The sequence below is a fragment of the Canis aureus genome, chromosome 8 (genome assembly GCF_053574225.1).
Source record: "Canis aureus isolate CA01 chromosome 8, VMU_Caureus_v.1.0, whole genome shotgun sequence".
Taxonomy (NCBI): Eukaryota; Metazoa; Chordata; class Mammalia; order Carnivora; family Canidae; genus Canis; species Canis aureus.
This window is the reverse complement of record NC_135618.1, coordinates 49,592,877-49,616,844: the sequence shown is the minus strand read 5'-3', so window position 1 is coordinate 49,616,844 and position 23,968 is coordinate 49,592,877. Positions and strand designations below refer to the sequence as shown.

General features: G+C 45.3%; 2 protein-coding genes across 11 annotated transcripts in view; one reads left to right on the top strand and one right to left on the bottom strand.

Moving 5' to 3' along the window:
- MARF1 (meiosis regulator and mRNA stability factor 1) overlaps window positions 1-23,968 on the top strand; it is a 40,719-nt gene that overhangs the window by 13,973 nt on the left and 2,778 nt on the right. For 6 of the 10 annotated variants that reach the window (XM_077906725.1, XM_077906723.1, XM_077906722.1 and 3 more), the window contains 16 exons: window positions 1,639-1,831; window positions 2,548-2,726; window positions 4,297-4,377; window positions 6,897-7,133; window positions 7,259-7,378; window positions 8,095-8,270; window positions 9,556-9,776; window positions 10,674-10,816; window positions 10,987-11,120; window positions 12,257-12,459; window positions 13,290-13,517; window positions 16,685-16,915; window positions 18,819-19,031; window positions 20,221-20,281; window positions 20,369-20,494; window positions 21,895-22,065. In XM_077906725.1, the coding sequence (XP_077762851.1) occupies window positions 1,639-1,831; window positions 2,548-2,726; window positions 4,297-4,377; window positions 6,897-7,133; window positions 7,259-7,378; window positions 8,095-8,270; window positions 9,556-9,776; window positions 10,674-10,816; window positions 10,987-11,120; window positions 12,257-12,459; window positions 13,290-13,517; window positions 16,685-16,915; window positions 18,819-19,031; window positions 20,221-20,281; window positions 20,369-20,494; window positions 21,895-22,065 (2,717 nt within the window). Of the gene's footprint in view, window positions 1-1,638; window positions 1,832-2,547; window positions 2,727-4,296; window positions 4,378-6,896; window positions 7,134-7,258; window positions 7,379-8,094; window positions 8,271-9,555; window positions 9,777-10,673; window positions 10,817-10,986; window positions 11,121-12,256; window positions 12,460-13,289; window positions 13,518-16,684; window positions 16,916-18,818; window positions 19,032-20,220; window positions 20,282-20,368; window positions 20,495-21,815; window positions 22,066-23,968 lie in introns of those variants that run through there. The other 4 variants (XM_077906718.1, XM_077906716.1, XM_077906719.1 and 1 more) reach the window with 3 other exon arrangements.
- The window catches only part of BMERB1 (bMERB domain containing 1), a 129,850-nt gene continuing 126,540 nt past the window's right edge, over window positions 20,659-23,968 (bottom strand). Inside the window, exon 6 of the mRNA XM_077906727.1 lies at window positions 20,659-20,714. Coding sequence (XP_077762853.1) covers window positions 20,674-20,714 — 41 coding nt within the window. The 3' untranslated portion in view covers window positions 20,659-20,673. The remainder of the gene's footprint in view (window positions 20,715-23,968) is intronic.

Genomic DNA, 23,968 nt, shown 5'->3' with positions numbered 1-23,968 from the left:
CACCACTTTTTCTTAGGTAATTAGCTAACGTTTGGGGCCAGTGGTCCTCACCATTTCTCCCTCCTCCAAGTGGGAATCAGGGTAAGCAGAGTACAAAGAAATTTATCCAGGAGTCCCTGGCCTGGACGGGAGGCACGTTAAGATGTCCTTACTGTTTCTTCCTTACTTTGTCATGTTGGGGAAGAAGCCCAAACTGGACACGAGTTGGTTATTCTTATTCATAGCATAATTACCAGGAGCTGTTTGAGAAGCAAGGGTCTCTGTAAACCACCATAATTACCTAAGTAACGCTTAGCTTATCTAAGCTATCCAGACTCCCTCAGTACTTCTGGAGGACAGAAGCCACAAGCCCGAGTTGCATCACATGAACTCCTTCAGGCATCATATTTGTTCTGCTGAGTTGGTGAAGACTCACTCCAGAAAGTGACTTTGTATCTGTAAAGTCACATTTTATTTTTATTTTTTTAAAGATTTTATTTATTCATGAAAGAGACAGAGAGATAGAGACATAGGCAGAGGGAGGAACAACAGGCTCCATGCAGGGAGCCCGATGTGGGACTTAATCCAGGGACTCTAGGATCAGGCCCTGAGCCAAAGGCAGACGCTCAACCGCTGAGCCACCCAGGCATCCCTGTAAAGTTACATTTTAAAAGTCACATAATGGGGATCCCTAGGTGGCTCAGCAGTTTAGACCTGCCTTCGACCCAGGGTGTGATCCTGGAGTCCTAGGATCGAGTTCTGCATTGGGCTCCCTGCATAGAGCCTGCTTCTCTCTCTGTGTGTCTTTCATGAATAAATAAATAAAATCTTTAAAAAAAAAATAAATCACATAAAAGTTTTCTGATCTGGAGAAAGACTGTAACACATGAGCAAGAACATATAGCGTTTTCAGAGCCAGGGAGAGGTTGAATGACATATTGGTATAACAGGCTAAACCAAGAATAAATGCCCAAATTGGAAAACTAATTCATCAGGGCCACCTATAATTTCTTTTCTTTCTTTTTTTTTTTTTTTTTTTTTTTTTATGATAGTCACACAGAGAGAGAGAGAGGCAGAGACATAGGCAGAGGGAGAAACAGGCTCCATGCACCGGGAGCCTGACGTGGGATTTGATCCCGGGTCTCCAGGATCGCGCCCTGGGCCAAAGGCAGGCGCTAAACCGCTGTGCCACCCAGGGATCCCTTTTTTTTTTTTTTTTTTTAAGAATTTATTCATTTATTCATGAGAGAGAGGTAGAGACACAGGCAGAAGGAGAAACAGGCTCCGTGCAGGAAACCTGATGTGGGACTTGATCCCCGGACCTCTGGGATCATGCCCTGAGCCAAAGGCAGATGCTCAACTCCTGAGCCACCCAGGCGTCCCCCACCTATAATTTTTGCCTTTAGTTTTAAATAATCCGGTAAAAGAATATTTGATGTTAAATCATGTACTGGTTGTTAATAAGGGGTCAACGTAGTACTTTTGACAATAAATATCAATCAGTGTGTATTTAAGATAAACCTACATTTGAAAACCAAATAGTTTGGTTGTGTTGTGGAAGGCTGCTTTCTACATATAGCTTCAAACAAAGTCTAAATGATATACATGAAGTGAATAGAGTCACAGTTTTTAAAAATAATTCAATATGTATGTCTTAAGCAGGAGTATGTCTCCAAACCTTTTAAACAGAGCATCCCCACTTGCTTTCAACATTGCAAATCCGAGCATTGGTGCCGACAGCCCAGACCCATTTGCAAACGGTGCTGACATCCAGATCAGCAACATCGACTACAGATTATCCCGGAAGGAGCTGCAGCAGCTCATGCAGGAAGCATTTTCTAAGCATGGCAAGGTAACCTTTCTCTTTTGTTCTTGCCTTTCTTTTACCTTTTGCTAGCACTCCATGTCAAGAGAATGTCATTCAACACATGTAACCACAGGCAGGATATAAGGATTACTGAATAAGTTTGAACTCCTTCCTTTTCCCTATGATCTGCTCATGGTCATGCTATACATTTGGTTTTTAGGACATAGCCCGAGAGAGCAAGAGACCTACTGGAGAAGCAGCTGTAGTTATAGGCAGGGACTTAAGTGGCACTTTGGGAAATAAAACGCTGACGATCTTATTTGGCTCTGGCTGCTAAAATACAGAAATAGGATTCTAAAGTAATGTTGTCTGTTTTCGTTAATACCTTACTGTATTTGATGGAGTTTTTAGGTGCTGTTTGCTAGAAGTGCACCTCTTCCAGATTATTAAAATGGCTATGTCCCAGGTGTTTGCAGGGTCTGGAGAAGACCAAAGACTCCTCGCATGTGTTGGCCCCTGAGCCTGCATGGGAGAGCTGTGTGTGCCAGAGCATGCAGGCAAGCCAGGCCAATTTTATATCCCTGAAGGTCACTCAGTCCTAGTTCACTTAGGTTTTGCTTGGCAGAAGTGTAGAGTTCTGACAAGTTCCCTCACAGAAGCATGGAAGTTCACAAACATGTTCCTTAATGATTCACCTTTAGTTTTAAGATGACAGGGTTCTGGGTAGACCTAGCGTTCCATTTTCCTTTTTACTGCTGTAGGTGAAGAGTGTTGAGCTCAGCCCCCATACAGATTATCAGCTCAAGGCTGTTGTTCAGATGGAGAACTTACAAGAAGCAATCAGTGCGGTGAATAGCCTCCACAGATACAAAATTGGCAGCAAGAAGATCCTGGTCTCACTTGCCACAGGAGCTGCTAATAAATCACTCTCTTTACTGAGGTAAAAACCAACCATTTATTTCAAGAAATAACATTGTAGCCCAGAAACAATTTTGGAAATAAGAAAATAGATTTGATCACATTTCCAGCCCTCTTTGATGATTAAATATGCAATAATGCTTATTCCTAATTGATAGAGCTTATAAATAAGCTAGAAGTTAGCAAAAAGCTAGTTAGAATAATCCCAACTCTTTTTCAAGTCATTACTCAAAGGTGAAGTACAGCTTAAGCTTGGCAGGCAGTTAGGAGTAAAGTAATACACCACATATCCAGAACAGGTTCTAAAAATAGTACCCCTCTACAATAAAAGTTTATAAGCCTGGAAAGTTTGAAATATTACCTCCAAATCTTAGGAGAAGGTAGGTTTGTCTGTAAAGGGTAGATCTACAAAGCTCCAAACTCAACTTACAGATAGATCCTAAACATCAAATAGATGCTCCGAAAGTCTGCATTATGATAATGTCAGTTGTAGGAATCTGGTGATGATTTTATTCTCAATGCGCTTTGGTGATGCTTCAGTTCTCCCTGTTTTGGGGGGAAACTAGTGAAACAGAACTCCCTCCTAAAAAATCTGAACTCTCAGAGATCTTTTTCTGTGACATGTACTTCACCATTATTTTAAATTATGGTTTTTATCCCCTAGAATAAAAATAATACTGAAGAAACTTTGGAAAGATCAGAAACAAAAAAGAAGCCGGAGGGGGCAGGGGGGTGGAAATCCATAATCCTGCAGCTCAAAGCCAAGCACTCAACAGTTTGCCTTTTCGTTTTCTCTCAGAGTGTTTCTGGGTGTCTTTTTATTTTTTAAAACCAAAGTTTGGATGATATATTCAGTTGTGTACTGAACTGTGGGAATTCCACCCCCCAGGTCTCTAACAGGTGAACCACAGCATGGCAGGAGACATTCAAGCCTTTTTCTCTGTTAACAAGGTGTTTATCTCAGAGTGGTCACCATCCTTCTGATACACAGGTGTGAGAAGCCCTATGCTTGAGTCTGATAAAAATCCCATTGTCTGACTTTATATTCTTCAATCACCTTGTCTCTAACGTCATGTTTTTAAGTTTTTCCAGGAACTAAATTTTGATATATCAAAAACTGGCAAATTTATGTTGCGTGGACCATTGAGAAATTCAGGGGTGAGGGGTGCTGACCACTCCCCCACACATGTAGTCAAACACCTTCATATAACTTTTGGCTCCCCAGAATCTTAACTACTGATTGTGTACTGTTCACTGGAAGCCTTACTGATAACATAGACAATGGATTAATAACCTGTTTTGTATGTTCTATGTGTTACACGCTGTATGTTTACAATAAAGTAAGATAGAAGAAAGTGTTACTAAAACCATAAGAAAATGTGTATTTACAGGACTGTACTACTTCTGTTGAAAGAAATCCATATATAAGTGGGCTCTTGAAATTCAGACATGTGTTCAAGGGTCAGCCATGCATCTTGTTAATTTTATGAGTTTTTTAAGTACAACTTGGAAAACATTTTTTTTTTTTTTTTGGAAAACATTTTTTGATATCCAACATCTATTCGCTAATTGAGTAAAATTTTGTTTTACAGTGCAGAAACAATGTCGATTCTTCAGGATGCTCCTGCCTGCTGTCTGCCTCTTTTTAAATTTACAGATATCTATGAAAAAAAGTAAGTTAGGTGTTTTTTGTTTTTTCATTAATCTAGTCAGTACTGATTGGTGGCTTCCAGAATTCCTATATTGATGTGGAGATTGGCATAAAATTATGGTAGCTGCTTTTAAGGAATTTCCAGCTTGGTAGAGGAAAAGACACAAAAGCAGTGATATTCTGAATTTGATTTTAACATACATCTTAAAAATGTCTTTGGTTTTTAGTAAATTGAGACCTCATTCTCTAAAGCTGTACTTTTATTATTTTCCAATTGAATTTTGAGTTTTATTCATCATTGAGTGAACTTTTTTTTTTTTTAAGATTTTTTAAAAAGTTATTTATCCATGAGAGAGACAGAGACATAGGCAGAGGGAGAAGCAGGCTCCCTGAGAGGAGCCCGATGCGGGACAATTCCAGGGTCCTGGGATCATGACCTGAGCCAAAGGCAGACGACGCTCAATCACTGAGCCACCCAGGTGCCCCAACATTTTTTTTTACATAAGTTTGTTTGTTTGTTTATTTATTTATTTATTTGAGAGAGAGTGCACAAGCTAAGGGGAGGAGTACAGGGAGAAAGACAAGTGGACTCCCTGCCAGCAGGGAGCCCGACACTGACAGTGGGCTCATTCCCAGGACCGTAGGATCTTGACCCAAGCTGAAGGCAGATGCTTAATCAACTGAGCTGCCCAGGCACCTTGAGTGAACATTTTTTAGTATCTTCTAGAACTAGAAGCTCCAGGACAACAAGGACTTAAGACCATCGCTTTCAGTACCCAGGGCTTTGTAGGTGCTCAGCAGGTATTAGTGTAATGAAAGTGTGAGGCTCTATGGAGAATGCAGAGCTTGGAAGACACAACCCTTGTTCCTGAGGAACTCATGTCTGAAAGGAAAGAGCAAACACAAATCATTACATAGAACAAAGAAAACAGAAGGGAGAAGCAGGGAGGAGAAAATGCTATAGCATTTCTATATGGAGCTGGACCATTACCCTGTGAACTGTGGGAGCCCTGAGTAGTGGAAGAGTAAGGGGGGTAGGTGTGGTGGTGGGAACCATGCTTCAGGATGACTCTTATGGTGGTGGTCTGGTCTGAGATGGAATGGACAGGGCAGGAAGGGAGATGAAGGAGGGACAGTGCCACACCAGCCCCCAGGCCTGGGCAAATGCTGTTGGAATGCTGAGGTTCCAGTTGTCAGGTGAGACAGGACTGGGTGACTGGTCTTACATAGCAGGGAAGCTAAAGAGTAGAGGTCAATTTGATGCTGAGTTATTTTGCCAGATGACTGGGAGAATGGTTGTATCGTTAAGCCAGAAATTGAGAGATAAAGGAAGCATGTTTAGGAGGTACAGTGAATTTTTGACCTTGGTTTTGGACATTTGAGATCTGATGTGACAGTTACTTTCCTAAAGGGGATCGTGAAAGACGAGAGCAGATAGGGAGGGACAGGGAACCTAGAGAGGCAGAACTGGATGGAATGCCCCCAGGGACGGAGGTGAGAATGACATCGGGATGTATGGGGATGTGCGAGGTTTGGCAGGGAGGAGGCAGCTGCTGGTGACTTGAGAGCCATCCCTCCAGAGTTCTGTGGATAAAATCCTGAGGGGAGCAGGCTGACGGGCTGGATGGTAAAATGGCAGAGCAGCTCCTGAGATAGCAACTGTTTCCATTAGACGCAAGACCAGAGTATAGGACTGAGAGTACTAGGGGTGTGTATACGTGTGCAGGGGCAGACCGTGCGAGTGAGGGCGTGAGACTGCATTTGGTCAGGGGGACGTCTGAGTGTGTGTGTAGGGCCTGGGGAAAAAAAACCACTGGAGTGGTTGAACGAGTGCTTAATATGTTCCAAGTTCTTTCCAGACATTTAATCCTCACATCAACCCTATGTGGTAGGTAATATCTTCCCATTTTGCATTTGGGAAAGCTGAGGCCCAGGTTGGTTCTAGAAGGTGACTGAGGCCACACAGGTTGAGTCAGGATGTGAACTAAAATCTGCCTTCCAAGCTTGTGATTTTAAGCTCCCGAGTATGAAAGACCTATGTTGGGAGCAGTGGGGGGTGGCACATGTGGTTGAGGAGTTCAGCTTCGGGAAGAGTGGGTCATGAGGAGGCATAGGTGAGGTGAGAGAGTAGCTGGAAAGGACTATACCTCTTTTGAGAGAGGAAAGCAGAGGTGGTGAGGGGTAGCTAATACAGAGGGATTTCCAGCTTGGTGAGCCAAGTTGAAAGAGGTCCTGTCAGATAGCTTTCCATGTGAGAAAATTCAGTGAGGTCATTTACAGAAACTGCAGAGTTCGAGGAATAGGTACCAAATGACACAGAGACTACTGGGCAGTGGGCCAGAGGTGACTTGAAGCAAGTGCCAAGCATTACTGGTTTAGTAGTGAATGAATTTATAGTAGAATTATTCCACTCTGACTTTTGAAGAATCTGAGGAACCATTTTTGGTGATAGCCCTTTGTTTCATCAGATACATAGGCATTTCTGTATAATCCAAGAAAAACATCCTATGTCAGCATATCTCTCCTTTTCCTCGCTTTTAGGTTTGGACACAAGTTGAATGTGTCGGATTTATATAAATTAACAGACACAGTCGCAATCCGTGAACAAGGGAATGGCAGACTGGTGTGTCTCTTACCCAGCAGTCAGGCCCGGCAGAGTCCCTTGGGGTCTTCTCAGTCACATGACGGTTCCTCGACAAATTGCAGCCCAATTATATTTGAAGAGTTAGAATATCACGAGCCTGTCTGCAGACAGCATTGTTCCAATAAGGACTTCAGGTATATATATTCCCCTTCAGAAATAATCCTTTTGCACGTGGGCGTGGACTGTCTATGGCAATCACCTTGCAGACGTTTTCAACCACTGAGAAATGTCCCCTAACAGTTTTTTCTCTTTTCTGTAGTGAGCATGAATTTGATCCAGACTCCTATAAGATTCCTTTTGTGATTCTCTCTTTGAAGACATTTGCGCCCCAGGTTCATAGTCTCCTGCAGACACATGAGGGCACTGTGCCTTTATTAAGGTAAACATGTCAAACCATTGAGATATGATGCCTTAGGTCTTCTCTTTAAAGAAGGTCTGCCCTCTGCCTGTACCTCTTCCAAGCAAGTATTCTAGAATGCTTCATCCTCACATTTTTAGCACCGTGCAAGTCAAAGTAGATCTGAAATGGGACCCATTGGCTCAGTACTTCAAGTAAATTAGTGTTTGTGCTGAGTTTTAGAAACATAAGCAATGACTAGGAATGTCTCTTCCCTGCAGAGATGAGATTAGTGTAAGCACTATTCTAGAAGTATGCACACATGCTGCAGGAGTGTACAGGACCTCAAGCAGTAGGTTGTAAAACTTGAGAGAGAGGTGTCCTTCACAAGGCCATATAACCATCCCATGGGCCACATGGTACACTTAGGAAAAGGGCCAGCACTGGATTAGGTTGCCCTAAAGGCACTGACATATTAAAGCAGGTAAATAACTGGCTTGGAACCCAGTTGTGCCTTATTTCTAACTCCCCTCTGCTGGAACATTGTCCAGGAATTTCTGGTATCATCAGAATGCATCAAGGAGATCAGTGCCACAGTGGTTGCCTCCCCTCCCTGGGACCTGAATTTTCATGTTCAAACCCAGATCCTGAAGATTTAAAGAGAAATGATTTATTAACAGATATATTAAAGATTTCTGTTTGGCAGGTGCTTTGGTGTTCCATTATTTTGATTAGCCTACTTTTTCCCCCTGCTTCAGCTTTCCAGATTGTTATGCTGCCGAGTTTGGAGGACTGGAAGTGGTGCAGGAAAATCAAGGGGGTGTTCCCCTAGAACACCTCATCACTTGTGTTCCAGGTGTAAACATCGCCACTGCACAGAATGGTGTCAAAGTGGTCAAATGGATTCACAACAAGCCCCCACCTCCAAACACAGGTGGGAGTCAGGCATTTGGTGTTTCTGAGCCACTGTCTACTGTGAGAGGAGGCTGCTTGCCAAGCACAAAGCACCGTGAATGTCTCCCTTGATCTTTTTTTTTTTTTCTCTTGATCTTTTAAAAACCAAAACTACTCTAAAGTGCTGAAGGTTTGGCAGAACCAGACTTTTTGGAAGTACCACACTCCTGAATGTCTTTAGCCCTAACCTAATTTTGTGAAGCTTTTTGGCTTGTCAGTTGACTTACCTTTTAAAAATCATTCCAGGCATTTGAAAGAAATACCTCTAAATGCTGATTTACCTTTGAAATTCATTCTGGTCAGTATTTCTGACTTTGATAAATGTGAAAACAAATTGAGTTCTCAGTGTGAAGGACCAAGAAATGTAAACGTAGCTTTGGGTGAGTTTCTGAGTTCCTGTCTAATCCCACCACCTGTGAACAACACTCTAAATTATGGCCTTCCTATGGACTCTTCGTTCTCTTTGACCCCAAACACTTCCTCTTTTTGCTCCTTCTCCAAGGGGAAGAAAGGTAAAGATTACCAGGGAAGGAGAAATGTTTGTGTCAGAGCTGCTCACCACCTTCTCCTGCCTTTCCCTCAGTCCTAGACCACACAGGCTCCCATACAGTGTGCTCTTTCTCCTTTGTCATTAGCTTGCCAATGTTGTATAGAAAGGTTTCCATCCAGTTATACTTTTATAATTAAATTTTTTTTCTTAATTGACATTCAAGATAATTAAGAAAATTTTTTTCTTAATTAAGTGGACATTCAAGATAAATGTAAGAACTTCATTCTTACTCAATTTTATATCAGCAAGTTTTATGTTACTGCTTTCTGTGGTTTCCTGAGCAGTTTTTCAGCTTTCCTGTGTGTTAGGCTTTTCTGGGCTACCTGCTTGCTGCTCATCTAAATAACTTTGTTTCTATTGGAAAGTATGTTCCATGGGACCAAGTTACAAATGAGTCTTTGAAATACAACCAGTTTATAAGCTGGAAAAATCCTGTATTAATTTTTACTTCTGCTTTTGACACTTTGCCAAACTACTTTGACTGTAGAACACTGAGAAGTAGTGGTCAAGCATCTGCCAGCCCATAAAGAAGTTTCACTAGCCTGCAGATTATATGGGACCCGAATATAGATGCTGAGAAGTAAAGCGGCCCTTTGGTCTCGTCTCCTTGGTCACGGTTGAGCTTAGGCAGGGGAATGCGGGGTTAGTTACCTTTCTTTCAGTGGTGAAATCCTGCTTTCTATCTGAGGCACGTTCTGTTTTTCTCCCTGTCTAGACCCTTGGCTTCTGCGTTCCAAAAGTCCTGTGGGCAACCCCCAGCTGATCCAGTTCAGCAGGGAAGTGATTGACCTGCTCAAGAGCCAGCCGTCCTGTGTCATCCCCATTAGTAATTTCATCCCATCCTACCACCACCATTTTGCAAAGCAGTGTCGGGTATCAGACTATGGATATTCCAAGCTGATAGAATTATTGGAAGCCGTGCCTCATGTGTTGCAGGTAAGGAAAGCTTAGGGATTATTTGTTTAATGACAGGAACGTTCCTCAGTAGCTTCTTAGTTTTCCCAGAAAACTGTGAGTTTAAACTTAAAGAAGGAACCCGTTAGAGCACTGAGGAGTATTTTCCTTCTAACCTCTGTAGACTGACCCTCCTCTTTCTGGCCCAGACCACTTCAGGATTGTTTATTCTTACAGAAGAGCTGCCATGAACACGGGCTTTGCTCTCACCAATGAGTTGAAGACCAGCTCCTGGACTGGAGCCTAGCATTGGTTCCTAAGGAGTCTTTGCCTTATTGAGAGTGTTCTTTTTTTTTTTTTTTTTTAAGATTATATTTATTTATTCATGAGAGACACAGAGAGGCAGAGACATAGGCAGAGGGAGAAGCAGGCTCCATGCAGGAAGCCTGATGAGAGACTCCATCCTGGGACTCTGGGATCATGCCCTGAGCCAAAGGCAGACACTCAACCGCTGAGCCACCCAGGCATCCCAATTCAGAGTTTTCTATATCCTACCTATAAAACAGTTTTCCATTTATAAAATGACTTGGAACACCTTAGCTGTAGGTGTAGGCAAAATTAGTTTAGGCAAAATTAGTTGTGTAGATTAATAATAAGCTTTTTATTTCTATACTCGTGACTCTCTGAGAAGGAGCATGAAGGGCAAACAGAAAGGGAATGGAGGTCCCATTAAAATTTTAATTAAAATTAAAATGATCTGTTGATCATTTTAACCATCTATATTCTGTTGATCTACATGTGTTTGAAAATGCAGATATCATACATAAAAGCACTTATTCTCTGAGAGTAGCAACAGGTGGGAGAGAATGCCATCAGCCAGAAAGTCAATACATGCCAAGGTCTGACAAGTGTAAATAATCAAAAGTATTTGATTTGCAGATTCTCGGAATGGGCTCCAAACGTTTGTTGACCCTTACCCACAGGGCTCAGGTGAAGCGCTTTACTCGGGATTTACTAAAACTTCTCAAATCCCAAGCCAGCAAACAGGTCATTGTGAGGGAGTTCTCACAGGCTTATCATTGGTGAGTTGATGAGAAAGGGGGAGAAAAAAGCAAATATTTAAAACACGTTTTCTTCCCACAAATTTAAAATAATTAACATTCTCTGTTTACCATTCTTTTGGAACACTTAGAAAGTTAATTAAGCAAGTGATATTTCTCATTATTTACCCATTTCCATGGTTAAATTCTAGGTGTTTCTCAAAAGACTGGGATGTTACCGAATACGGTGTTTGTGAGTTGATCGATATTGTATCAGAGATCCCAGACACAACCATCTGCTTATCCCAACAAGATAATGAAATGGTGATTTGTATCCCCAAAAGAGGTATGTTGACTTAAATGTGCTGGAAGACCATTGCATATCTCAGTGGTTATCTTAACACAGAATTCTTTATGCTCCCCCCCCACCTCCCACCTCTGTGGTTTCTGAAGATTCCATAGACAGTGCAGTGTGAGAACTCTCACTTAACAGTGGATCCAAGGTTCTTTGGAGCAGATGCAGCCATTTGCCAACAAGAAAAGCAAGTTGGTTTTTTAGAATTCAGTGTAGGGGGGGAAAGGGCATAAGCAGCATTTTCTTGAAATGCCTTCTTCAGCCTGTCTGTGGCTTTTGACACCACAATTATCCATCTGAGAGTCAGTTGCCATGGCTGTTGGTTGCTTGTCTCTGGTCTTTAACTGAGCTACTTGACTGCACTCTTGAGAAGGAAAGAAGATCCAAGCAAATGTTTTGCTTTATCTTTCACATTTTGGTCATTCTGGTTGAGGTCTGGGAGCTGGGATAGGTGAAATTACATCTATCTACTGTCTTGTTTTCCCAGTAATATTAATCACTGATTCTTAACCTGTGTTCCTGCAGAACACTGATGTTCGTGGAATCATAATACTCCAAAGCTTTTGGAGTAATGTCAGTCTTACCAATTCTAATTTAAAAATAGAAACAAAAATGGAAGCTGAAGATTTTTCTCCCTGTATTTTTGTTAAACTTTCATTGCTCTTTTCTGCTAGCAATTTTAACTGAAGATCAGAAGAAGAAACAAAAAGTATGTGGCTATTGAGAAATGTGATTTTACAAAAATAATTTCTAGGCCACTTTTATAAGTACAGAGACCTGGATGCATGTTAGACTCATATATATAGGATGGGGTGGGTGACAAGGAGCTAGAGAAAATACGTCTAGCTTGCAAGGCGAAATTGCAAGCTAGTATATGTGTATTTGCAAGATGTGTATTTCATAGTATTCCGTGATAGTCTCCTGGCTTCCTGGTGTTGTGCCCTTGAATGCATTTGAAAACCATTCTGGAGAGAGAACATGAACATTTTTGTTTCAGGTTGAATGTGTTCAGAAGGCAGTGATGATATCCCTTGGCTTCTGGGGTAGGACTAACTATAGCAGTAAAGCTTAACACAAATGAGTGGAAGAAAACTGTGACTTCTTTCTTTCTTTCCTTCTTTTTTAAGAGCGTACCCAGGATGAAATAGAAAGGACAAAACAGTTCTCCAAGGATGTAGTGGATTTGCTGCGGCACCAGCCACACTTCCGGATGCCCTTTAACAAATTCATCCCCTCCTACCACCACCACTTTGGCCGGCAGTGCAAACTTGCTTACTATGGGTTTACCAAACTACTTGAACTTTTTGAAGCCATACCTGATATCTTACAAGTGAGTGAAGAGATTCCAATGATGTTTTTCTGAACAATATATGGGGGGAGTGTTTGTTTTTCCCCCAGGCCTATTTTCCTGGGAAGCAGAGAGTTAAGAAATAGGAAAACTTTAAATATTTCGGTCAGAGAAGCTATGTCATTGGCTCACTTGTGTTTTTAGGTAAACATAGGGTTTTTTTTCCTATTCAATAAATCATTCTTCAAATTTGTTTCAGATAATTCTTGAAAAAAAGTTGAAATATTTTTATTTCTTAAATGGGATGTCCTTTTATTAGCACCATACTTTTCACATCTTAGGTTGGAGGTGGGGACAAGAGTATACAAAGTGATAGGAATGCTTAGCTGTTAAGCCATTGCTAAGTTGAACTAGATTTCTCTTGTTTTATCAGAATTACTATTTTTGACACCTGAAGTGCTTTTCAGGTTTTTCTCATGTATCTTAAAATACACATTACCTCTTAAGCCTCTTTAAGCATGCGGTTCACTGGTATTAAATACATCATATGTGGGGCACTTGGTGGCTCAGTCCGTTAAGCATGGGGCTGCTGATCTCAGCTCACATCAAGATCTCAGTGTCGTGAGTTCAAGCCCCATGCTGGGCTCCACAATGGGTGTGGAGCCTACTTAAAAAATAGGTGTATATGTATATATATTACATGCTGTGCTGCCAATTTCTGGAACTTTTTAATCTTGCAAAACTGAAGCTCTATATCCATGAAGGAATGCCTAAGTGCTTCTCAGTCACGGACTGTATATGTTTCTCTGCCATTTAATTCCATGAAGGTAATAACATGTTCACTCTTGCCTTCCTCCTCTGTGTTTTCCAAGGTATTAGAATGCGGAGAAGAAAAAATCCTCACGTTGACAGAGGTGGAACGCTTCAAAGCTCTGGCTGCCCAGTTTGTCAAACTCCTTCGGTCCCAAAAAGATAACTGCCTCATGATGACAGATCTACTTACAGAATATGCTAAAACCTTTGGTTACACGTTTCGTCTCCAAGACTATGACGTCAGTTCAATTTCAGCTTTAACACAGAAACTCTGCCATGTTGTAAAGGTGAGCAGGGTTTTATTTTTATGGACGACAATATGTGGTGGCATCATCATTGCCAGGATGCTTACCTGTGCTTCGCATGTCTCTGTCCACACCTGGCACTATTTACTGCTTCACAGGCAGTGCTTTATATGCCATTAATACATTTAGGTAGTAGGAGATGACTCTGGTTTGGCAGGTAAAAGTGTTGGTCTTGCTCTTTCTTTGGCAAGGGGCCTTGGAACATCTTTTTGAACTGAGGAGATCTCTGTGTTATCCAAGGGTGTTTCTTCTCAGGTGTATCCTTCTAAGTGGATTGTGGTCTCTGAAGTTTTGGGGAGACTGTCATCACTTTCTCCCTCCTTCACCTTCCAGATTCTGACTCACTTGAGTAGATTTAGAAGCAAGCAAGGCTTATGGCTACCTTAGTTGCTGATAACAGGAGGTTGGAGAGGGTAACTCCTTTTTCCTGCCCTGGCCAGAGCAGCTAGATGGCTTCAAGCTGCCTCCAGCACGAGACCACAAAACTCACTTTAAGGAAGGAGAAGTGGAAGGTGAAACGTACCACCAAGTGGGGGTCAGCCCAGCTTACAGATATGGAAAGGATCCAGTGACATACTGTCTGGTGATGGGGAGAAGAACCTTCACAGGACACAGAGAAGCAGCTGCTGGAGAGCAGGACAGGTGGGAGGAGTGTGGTGCACTCATGGCCACAGAGGAGGAATGGCCTTAGTGTTGCCTGCTGGGAGGATGAGGGAGGTAGGAACTGATATGACCTTTGGGCCTAGCTATGTGGAAGGACATGGTGGTAGTGCTGGCCAGGGTGGGGCCAAAGAAAGGCACACTGAGTGGATTGAGGCAGGAGGAGTAGGAGGTGACCATGGTGACAGGTGATGCAGACAGCTTTCGGCTTGTGTACTTGTAGGGAGGTGAGTGAGTGCATGGTGAGGGGAGATCACGAGACTGAGTGGGCCAGTGAGCTTTCTGGTGGCCAGCTCCCAGGTGGTCTGCTTTCTGGTGGTCTGCTCCCAGATAGGGAGACCTGAGTTGTGTGGGGGCCACAGGGACAGATCTGCTTGAGGAAGAAAGGCAAAAGACAGCTTGGTGGGGCAGGGCAGGGGTCCTGAGGAGGCAGGCCTGGGAACTGCTATTCAGTGGAAGGAGGCACAGCCCTGATATGAGCACTTTGAAGGAAGGGAGTATAGGATGGATGCAAACATACATAAGTGTGATGTTCCTCACTGGGAAGAGGAGGGAGGTACCTTTTGTGAGCTGTTTTTCTCTCAAGTGGATAGTGAGAGCAACTGCATGGAGGAGAAACGGCGAAAAAGACAGGATACAAGATTGAAGGAGCCATTGTAGTGCATGGGATCGGCCAGGATATCAGGCCAGGGGTGCTGAGAGTAGGGGGAGCTCTGCAGGAGGGAGGCGGTGCCCATAGGGCCACCGTGGGGACAGTCAGTGGTGCAGGGCTATGAGAGCAGACAGTTGAGCTCAAGGTGGGAATTTGCTAGAAGGTGCAAAGAAAAGGCACAGGGACAAAGGAGTTTACAGAGTATGACCAGAATGGCAGTGAATTAATGGCCTGTCAGCACCAAGATGGACCAGAGAGGAATGTGAGGAAGGGAGAGGACTTGAATTGGGAGGACATGGGAGTCTTCGAAGGCAAAGCTGAAGAAGGGGAAGAAGAGCTGATCATTGGAATCTCTTTCCAGTCTCCTACCCCATCTCGAAGGCAGTGGGGCTTCAGTGGATAGCAAGTCTAAGCCGTGACCAGACACTTTGATGAGTGAGGGCAAGCAAGTAGGGAGTTGGGGCATAAGCAGTCAGGATCGGATGGGCTCCAGTGTGCTGCCCTGGCTGCTGCTGCCTCTCCCGGGAGCCTCTGGGAAATGCTGATGCCAGGATTTCACCCCTGCCTCTGAGATTCTGATGTAATTGGTCCTGGTGGGCTCTGAGCATTGGCATTTTTTATAAGCTCCCTAGTTGATTCTGTGCATAGCGTGCATTGAAAATCAAAAGATGTATCTAAGTAGCATCAAAAGAGCAGGTTTTTTTTTTTCTCCTTGAAAGGCTGAAGTTGTAGCAATGATCTGGGCATCTGAGATGACGACTCAGATTCCCTAGACTTGAATCTGTTGATTGATTAAACCCTGCATCCTCAGAGGAAATCTGTCATCAAAATCTCCACAAATCTGTAGCCCTGATAAGTGGGGTGGTGGGTTTACCCAACTGACTTCCTGCTTTGGCTGTGGGTGAGCGTCCAAACCAGGGACACACTGGGAGTGTGATGGTTTCTCAAGTGCTACTTTCCTCTCTCTGCCTCTGAGAACCCAAAGCCCTAGAGATTGTGAGTCTGTGATTACCCAGATGAGGCACTGAGATGGGTGGTCTTGGCTAGGAAACCTGACAGAGGGAAACTCTGTGACAGTAAACTTGGTTTGCCTACCTACACCTAAGCAGCGCGCATGCTGAAGCTCTGCCTGTTGTAAATCCAGGGATGGCTCGCTTCACAGACTTGTTCCTCTGCCCGAGGCCTGCGGCTCCCACTTAGCAAATGCTTGTTTCTTCACATGCTGTTTGGTCCCCAAACGATAACCTATGTCTTTTCCAGAAGGTTCCCCTTCCATTTGCACTTCATCACTCCAACCCTGTATCTCAAGAATCAGAGAGAATCAAGGGATATACATTTAGTCAGATAGGAAAATACCCACTTGCTGGCTGGTGATGATGGATTAGTGTGGATGCCTGTAGTCCAAGTGGGCCTTCAGTCTCCACCCCAGTCTAGTCCCTGGGGCACAAATGTGGAGTATGTGGACAACCCTGTGGACTGTCACCTGCAGTCCAGACTAACCCCTTGAGTGCAGCATCCTTCAGTTCAGGGGCGTGGGCCCTGGGATGCCAGCGGCCAGTCTCACCTCCTTGCATAGGGGAGTGGAAGGAGTGCCCTAAGAGAGGATGGTACTGATGGCCACCTGATTGTGGACCAGCAGAAAGGGAGGGAACAGTCCCTGCTCTGGTATGCCACAGCAGCTGGAAACAAACTCACACGTTCACTTCCGTGTAAGAGAAGGAAGTAGAGGTTTTCCCTGTGTTGGTCTCCCTAGCCCCAAGAATAGTAGCTGAGCCAGTGGCTGTGGCCCAATGTGCCATTCTCAATCTGGGAAACTCTGGGACTCTTGTTCCCCCAGATTGCTGACATGGAGTCGGGCAAACAGATTCAGCTGATCAACCGCAAGTCCCTGCGTGCCCTCACTGCCCAGCTGCTGGTGTTGCTGATGTCTTGGGAAGGAGCCACTCACCTTTCTGTCGATGAGCTCAAGAGACATTACGAAACTACCCACAGTGCTCCCCTCAACCCCTGTGAATATGGATTCATGACCTTGACTGAACTTCTGAAGAGTCTGCCCTACTTAGTGGAGGTATGCGTGCTCACAGTTCTGTAGAGCCATCTTACTGAGAACTACTGAACTGTTCCTGGATCACCTGATGGCCTGAGTTAGAGGGTATAACGTGGGAAGGGACCTTTCAGTTATTTTGTTGTTGAACAAATGAGAGAGCCTGGGTGCAGGCACCTTGCCCGAATGAGTGCCCAGCTAAGAGGGAAGCCCTGGCCTCCTGAGTCCTGAGCTAGGGTGCCTTCATGCTACTCCAGGCTGCAGTTTGCTACTGTTAGTTCTTTCTGAATAAAGTAGATGGTGTCGGGACAGAGGGTAGGGGTGGGGCTCTGTCATCAGTTAGGCACAGGTCAGAAAGAAATATTGGTCACCTGGGTAGCCTTTTAAGAACAGCAATTAAGGGGGATCCCTGGGTGGCTCAGTGGTTGAGCACCTGCCTTCAGCCCAGGGCGTGATCCTGGAGACCTGGGATCAAGTCGCACTTTGGGCTCCCTGCATGGAGCCTGCTTCTCCCTCTGCCTGTGTCTCTGCCTCTCTCTCTCTGTGTGTGTGTGTCTCTCTGTGTGTCTTTCATGAATAAATAAATCTTTTTAAAAAAAATAATAGCACTTAAGATGAGAAGAATCCTAGAATACTACAGAAATAGATGAGGTCTCTACACACCCCCCATTATCAAAATTGACCCCAAGAAGTTAAAAATTAGACCAGTTACAAAAAGGAGGCTGTAAGATCATTGAAATTTTACCACTGAAACAGACACCAGGACCAGATAGGTTAACAGTTGGATTTTTGACTAACTTTAAAGAATAACTCCCAACTTCTAAAAATCATTCTAAGCCATGTTAAAAACAAAACCAAAAAAACCTCACCACTTCACTTTATGAAGCCAAAGCAACTTTAAAACTAACACAGTCCCTCAAAAGATAGTGATTCTAAATAGGGTACTAACTAGTCAAGTCCAGCAACATGGGGAAAAGAGTGTTACTGTGTAACCATGTGAGTGATGACTAAGTAGTTAAGAGATGTGGACAAAAACTCTGTCCCTGGCCAAACTCGGGCCGGGCTCCTGGGAATCGCCTTCTAGATGACAGTGCGACTTTGGATGTTAGTAATTGTCCGTCCCCCAACACCCCCTTCCACTTTACCTATATCTCCACTTTCTTTGCTATATTCAGAATTGAGCCCAATTCTGCACTGAGATTCTTTCCTTTTATTGCAGTAGTTCCTGAATAAAATCTGTTTTTCTTACTGTGACTACTGTCCAGCTCTGGTTTGTCCTCACAATATCAAATCCAACATTTTCGAGACTCTCTTAATTATCTATTAAGTGAACAGTGCTTCTAGGCAGCATAAATGGATGATCCAAGACGGAAGGCTTTCCGTGGCCAGCTCGGGTTGGGAAGTACCCCTTCCCTTGGAGATTCTCAGCACACATTAAGAGTCTGAAAAGGTTTATGGTAAAGAAACTTGTTTACTTGAGGCCAGAAGAGCTTTTGGGGTTTCTTCCCCTACTGCCCCCCTCCTTTTTAAAGACTAATGGCGCCATCCCGCAGCACAGCATTCCTCAGACCCCCACTTTGGGAGAGGAGGTTCATTGGCTGCAGTCCCTGCTGTCCAATGCAGTTCTCTCTCTCTCTCTGGGGGTTTGCTCCCTCCTCACTGTGTCCTTCAGTCTGAGACCCCCAAGTCTGCCAGTTTCCCTCCTTCCTGACAGTTTCCAGACCTCTGCCATCCCCGACACACAGATAGTACTGAAGTTTGTTCAAGGCGAAGGAGATCCTTGAATGAGCGCCCCCTCTTCCCAGGCTTATTGCCCATTTTCGAATTGACTTGGCACCTTTTCACTCTCAGCTGGAGGCCCTGGCTCCTAGGGGGCATGGCCAGTCACTCTGGAAGTTTCTAATGCCACAATTTTCTCTTGAACCAGGTTTTCACTAATGATAAGACCGAAGAGTGTGTGAAGCTCACAAGCCTGTATTTGTTTGCCAAGAACGTGCGGTCTTTACTTCATACTTACCACTACCAGCAGCTTTTTCTTCATGAGTTTTCCATGGCCTATACCAAGTATGTTGGAGAAACACTGCAACCCAAGACCTATGGCTACAGTAGCGTGGAGGAGCTCTTGGGAGCAATTCCGCAGGTGGGTGTCCTCTGAGCTGCTTAGAGAGCATCTTCCTGGAGAGCCCCAGGTTCACTCTCCTGAGCACAGAAATGAAATGCTTCCAGGAGAAGAAAATGGCAGGCATTTCAAAAAACATACTGTTGGCATTAAAGGAACGATTTTAGCGTTTCTGCTTCATTCTACAAGCCTTTATTAAATTCCTGTATGCCAGGTGAGTAAGTTGTAGCCCCTTTCCTCAGAAAGCTGTCAGATAATGGAGAATAAGGGCACCTGGCAGGTGAAGAGGCGGTGTGGTCAGTGCAGCCTTGGGTGGATATAGCCCATGCCCAGACTCGGGGTTCCTTCCAGAGTCTCAATATCAAGGATTTATAGAAATGAACCATGTGACGAAGAGGGGACCACATAAGCAGATGCAGAGTAGTGACAAGTAGTGTGGAATATTGAGGGCATTAAAAACCAGTTAGGGGCCCACCAGTGGAGTTAGAGCTCATGCATGGAGGGCCTTGCTCCTCCAGGTAAGTAGAATGACTTGGAAGAGAGGAGCGGGGAGCCTCGGGTTTGTGTGTGAAAGGCACCAATGTCACCACGGTATCCAGAGTAGCAAGAGGGGAGGAGGGAGCTTGGTGAGTACCCTGGCCATGGCCAGAGCACAGGTGAGAGTGAGAACAAGACTGAACCTGTGCGAGGGGCAATAAAGCGCCCAGGGAGGCTGGGTGGAGACTTGGTGACAGATGCATGTCGGGAAGTGCTGGGAGCCAACAGCCTCCATTCCTACTCTTGCTTGGCTGAGGTGGAGAGAGGACTCTGTTTCAGGATTAGGACCGGGAGCTTAGTTTGAGAGGTCTGGAAGTTTTGCATGAATTCTTTTATGGAATATTTAGTTTCTGGGGAAAATAGTAAGGACTCTTGTGTGATAACTGTCTTCTTTAACAGACCAGAACTGATGTAGAGGAGATAGTTTTTCTAAAAGCCATAAAATATTTTTAAAGCTGAGTCGCACCATTTTTAGACCACACTTCTTATAAGGGGCATGTTTCTGCCACCTGTTACTTTAAAAGCTAAAGAAAGTATAGAGGAATTTTCCTTGGCATTGGTTTCTAATTTCTAATATATTTAGGGTCACCACAACAGGTCACGTTCTTCCTGGATTTAGGGCTTATTTCCCCTCCTTTTCCACTGCTTAACCAGTAGTATGTCTTGTGTGCAGGTGGTCTGGATAAAAGGACATGGTCATAAGAGAATTGTAGTGTTAAAAAATGACATGAAAAGTAAGTAAGCCCCCATCCCCTCCCCACTTCAGAAATCCCAGTTCTCTCACTGACTTCTCCCTCTGACGGGTGCTCTTGATCCCCCAGGTCGTTTGAGTTCACTCAGCCTGGCCCCCACCCATCCTGAAAACCAGCCTTCATCCACAGAGCACATTCTGGTGGCCCCTGAATCTCGCATAGCCTCGGAACTCACCCTTGGAGCAGGCAGCGATGGTAAGCAAGGCAAAACCCAGCCAAGCTTGTGAAAGTCTCAGAGAACTGGCTGGGAGTGGGTGGGAGTCAAGGACAGCAGGGGACCATCTTCATTCATTCAAGTTAAGTCTTGGTACATTTTCCGAAACAGTGTGGTATTCAGTTGATAACAGAAAAACCAGCCTGCACTTGATAGCATTTTATGGTTCCTGGTTCAGGTTCTTGAAGGATGTTGACACCCCTGTAATGACAATATGTCAGCTCAGTTCAGACGTTAGAGGAAAAAATTTTTCTGATGTTTGTTAAAACAGTACTTTAAGACGATTTCAATAGGGTCAACTTTGCTGCACCCGGGGAGGGAGATGGAGGTCAACTCTGAGTACAAGGAGGAGCAGAGATGTTTTAGTCAAGGAGCAAAGTGAGGGGGCGTAAGTGTGGGCGGACATCACGGGAAGATATCAGGGTGGAGGAATGAGGACCTTGATCAAAGAGCAGGGATTGGAGGGGCAGGAGGGGGGTATTCTCGCAAAACGGACTTCCCAAGATGGTTGCTAAGACTGGGCTCAGTAAGGACCAGACAAACACAGAAAGCCAAGGTCAAGGCCTTGTGGAGAAGAGGGCTGAAAGGGCCAGGCTCGAGTTGGATCAAGGAAAGAGTCTTTGTCCCGGGGCCTCCCTGGGAAAGACTTGGTAGTAATGCATTAATAATATTCAAAACATTGACTCACTCAGATTTTATGTGGAGCCTCCTCTGGAAGCTCAAACTGACTCACTTGAGCACTATAGCAATTGTAACTTCACTGAGTCTTGAACCCATTGCTGTGGATGAGACTTCTATCTTTCTACGACTCTGTAAATCGCTAATTGGAAGCATTACTGTGGTCTGTGTGTGGAGGACACATTTCACATTTTATAAAGCAGGGAATGGCACACCCTGCCCTCAGCTATCAACACAGCCTGCAGGGGGGTTACCTCCAGTGTCCAAATGAGGAACCCAAGTTCTGAGAGGTTAAAGAACTTACCCAGGATCACTCAGCAAGGGAGTGACAAAACTGGGGCCCAAGTCTTAAAATTCGGAGCTTGTGCTCATTTTAATTATCTTGTGCCTCCTCTAAGGACTGTCATTTCCCTTCTTTGGAAACTGACTGTGGAACACCGCCCCCCCCCCCCTTTTTTTTGGCTGGGACCCCTTGGGGCATTGCTGTTCCTGAGAATACAAATCGGGAGATCCGGGCTTGTGGCATTTCCTTTACCAGAGTGACCCAGACTTTTCTGTTAATGGCTTTGTTGTTGCTGTTAACCTTGAGTTCTTGAGTACTTCCTGGCCTTTTTCATCTTGAAGGCCAAGAGAGAAAGCCTCAGGCACAGACTTGTGGTAGACTGCTGTCCTGAGTCGAGCCCGGCCTGCCTTCTCTGTCCAGGGCCCCACCAGGCAGAACAGGAGCTTCTCCGCCTGACCAACGACTCTCCTGTGGACCTCCTGTGTGCACCTGTCCCCTCCTGCCTGCCGTCCCCTCAGCTGAGACCAGATCCTGTCATCCTCCAATCTGCTGATCTCATTCAGTTTGAGGAACACCCTCAAGAGCCTTCTGGTAAGGATGCACGGTGTTGTTGCGGGGGGATTTTCTCTGTGGGTTAAAAAATAAAAGCACGATTCCAGAACGGTAAAAAGTTTGACGGAGGTAGGGAGAGGCTACGTTTTCAGGCACAAGAATACCTGCCCTGATTATTCAGGACCATCTTTTCCAGTCAGTCTTCCTTGCAAAACTAGGTTCACAGCCCTGGGTGGCTTGGGGAACAGCAAGCCCCAAAATGATGGCGGGTCTGGAGGGATGATGTGGCTGGGCCATGGAGAAGCCCACAGAGGTGTGCGCGGAGGGCTTCCTGGGCCCGTGTTGCCTGCCTTCTAAAGGTACAGCAGCTCCGGTCTGGCGCAGAGCTGAGTGACTGCTCTGGTACTAGGGCCTCCTGGGGTATGAGCAGGGGAGGGAGGGTCCTGCACAGGTGAGCTGAGAAGGGACAGGAAGTCCGCTGCTGAGGGCATCGACCTGGTACCTGCCTTGGGTGGCCCCCTTGTGTCCGATCCTGCGCTAAGGCTCACAGGCACACTCCTGCCTCCTCCTCACCTCAGCCCTGCAGCGCAGGGCACGGCGGGCTGGTGCAGGTTGGCCTGCCGCCAGAGACCACACCAGCCCCAGGCTGCTGGACTGGGAAGTGGTTGAGCTGGGATTTGAACCCCAGGCCTCCTGTCTTGCTGCTGTGTTGCCTCACCTCCGGAGAGGATGGCCCACCTGCTCTGTCCGGACCCTTCCCTCATCTGCCACAATGAGTTCTTCTCCGCTCTGCTTCTGTTTCCAGGGGAAACAGCCTCGTGTTGCCCCATGAAAGAACTGAGGCTGGAAAGCAGGAGGTGGGGAAACTCAAACCTGCTTGTGCTCCTGGGAGATATAACCTGTGGCAGAAGCAGGAGAGTGCTCCCCTAGGAGGCTGCAGTTGGTACGAGACCGACTCCAGCCTCCCGCGCAGGCTGTGGCTTTGGTGCATTTAGTCCACGTGAGTTCAGCCGTCCATCCACATGTGACCAGGGAGAGAGATCTACTCTCTGGCTTGGGCAGTTCTGTCCGTACTTCTCCCGAGTGCCCGCCTGAGAAGGGAGCTGGGAATCTGCATCCCTCCGTCACTCTGGCCTTTCTGTGCCTCTGGTGCCTGGGCCCCTGGCGCACGCAGTGGGAGTCTGAGGTACACGACATCTCAAGCAAAATTGGCTGTGTGTGTGCGGCACGCCCAGTACCTGGGGCTCGACCAGAGGAAGAGCAGCCTGTAAACACAGGGGAGATGGCTGTACTTCACTGCCTGGATATTTGAGGGTGATTCTGACTCTGTGCACATCTCTCCTTGTCCCTGCCCACCTTAGAGCCACGCAGGGTACAGTCCTCTGTCAGTGGTACAGGCCAGGGCTTCCTGACACTGAAGCCCCGTGTCAGGGGAGAGTCTTTTTTTTAATATATATTTTCTTTTTTTTTTTTTAAGATTTTATTTATTCATGATAGACACAGAGAGACAGAGAGAGAGAGGCAGAGGGAGTAGCAGGCTCCATACAGGGAGCCCAATGTGGGACTTGATCCCGGGTCTCCAGGATCGCGCCCTGGGCCAAAGGCAGGCGCTAAACCACTGCGCCACTCAGGGATCACCTCGGGGGAGAGTGTTTAGGTCCCGTGAGGGTCATGTCCTATCTTTACCTGACAGAATGAATGGGCAAATAATCCACATGGGGGGCAGGGGGGTGGGTGATATTTCTACACCATTGCCCATGGAGTTATAGCCCAAAATGAAGCTTTCTAAAACTTTGTAATTCCAGAGAAAGCTGAGGTGCAGTGTATCTATAAATATCTGACTCAAAAAAAAAAAAAATCTGACTCACGTGACATGTTGACCATGTGACTGGTATGTAATTGCAACAAGGGCATGATGTTTGGTGGGTGACTTTAAGAATAT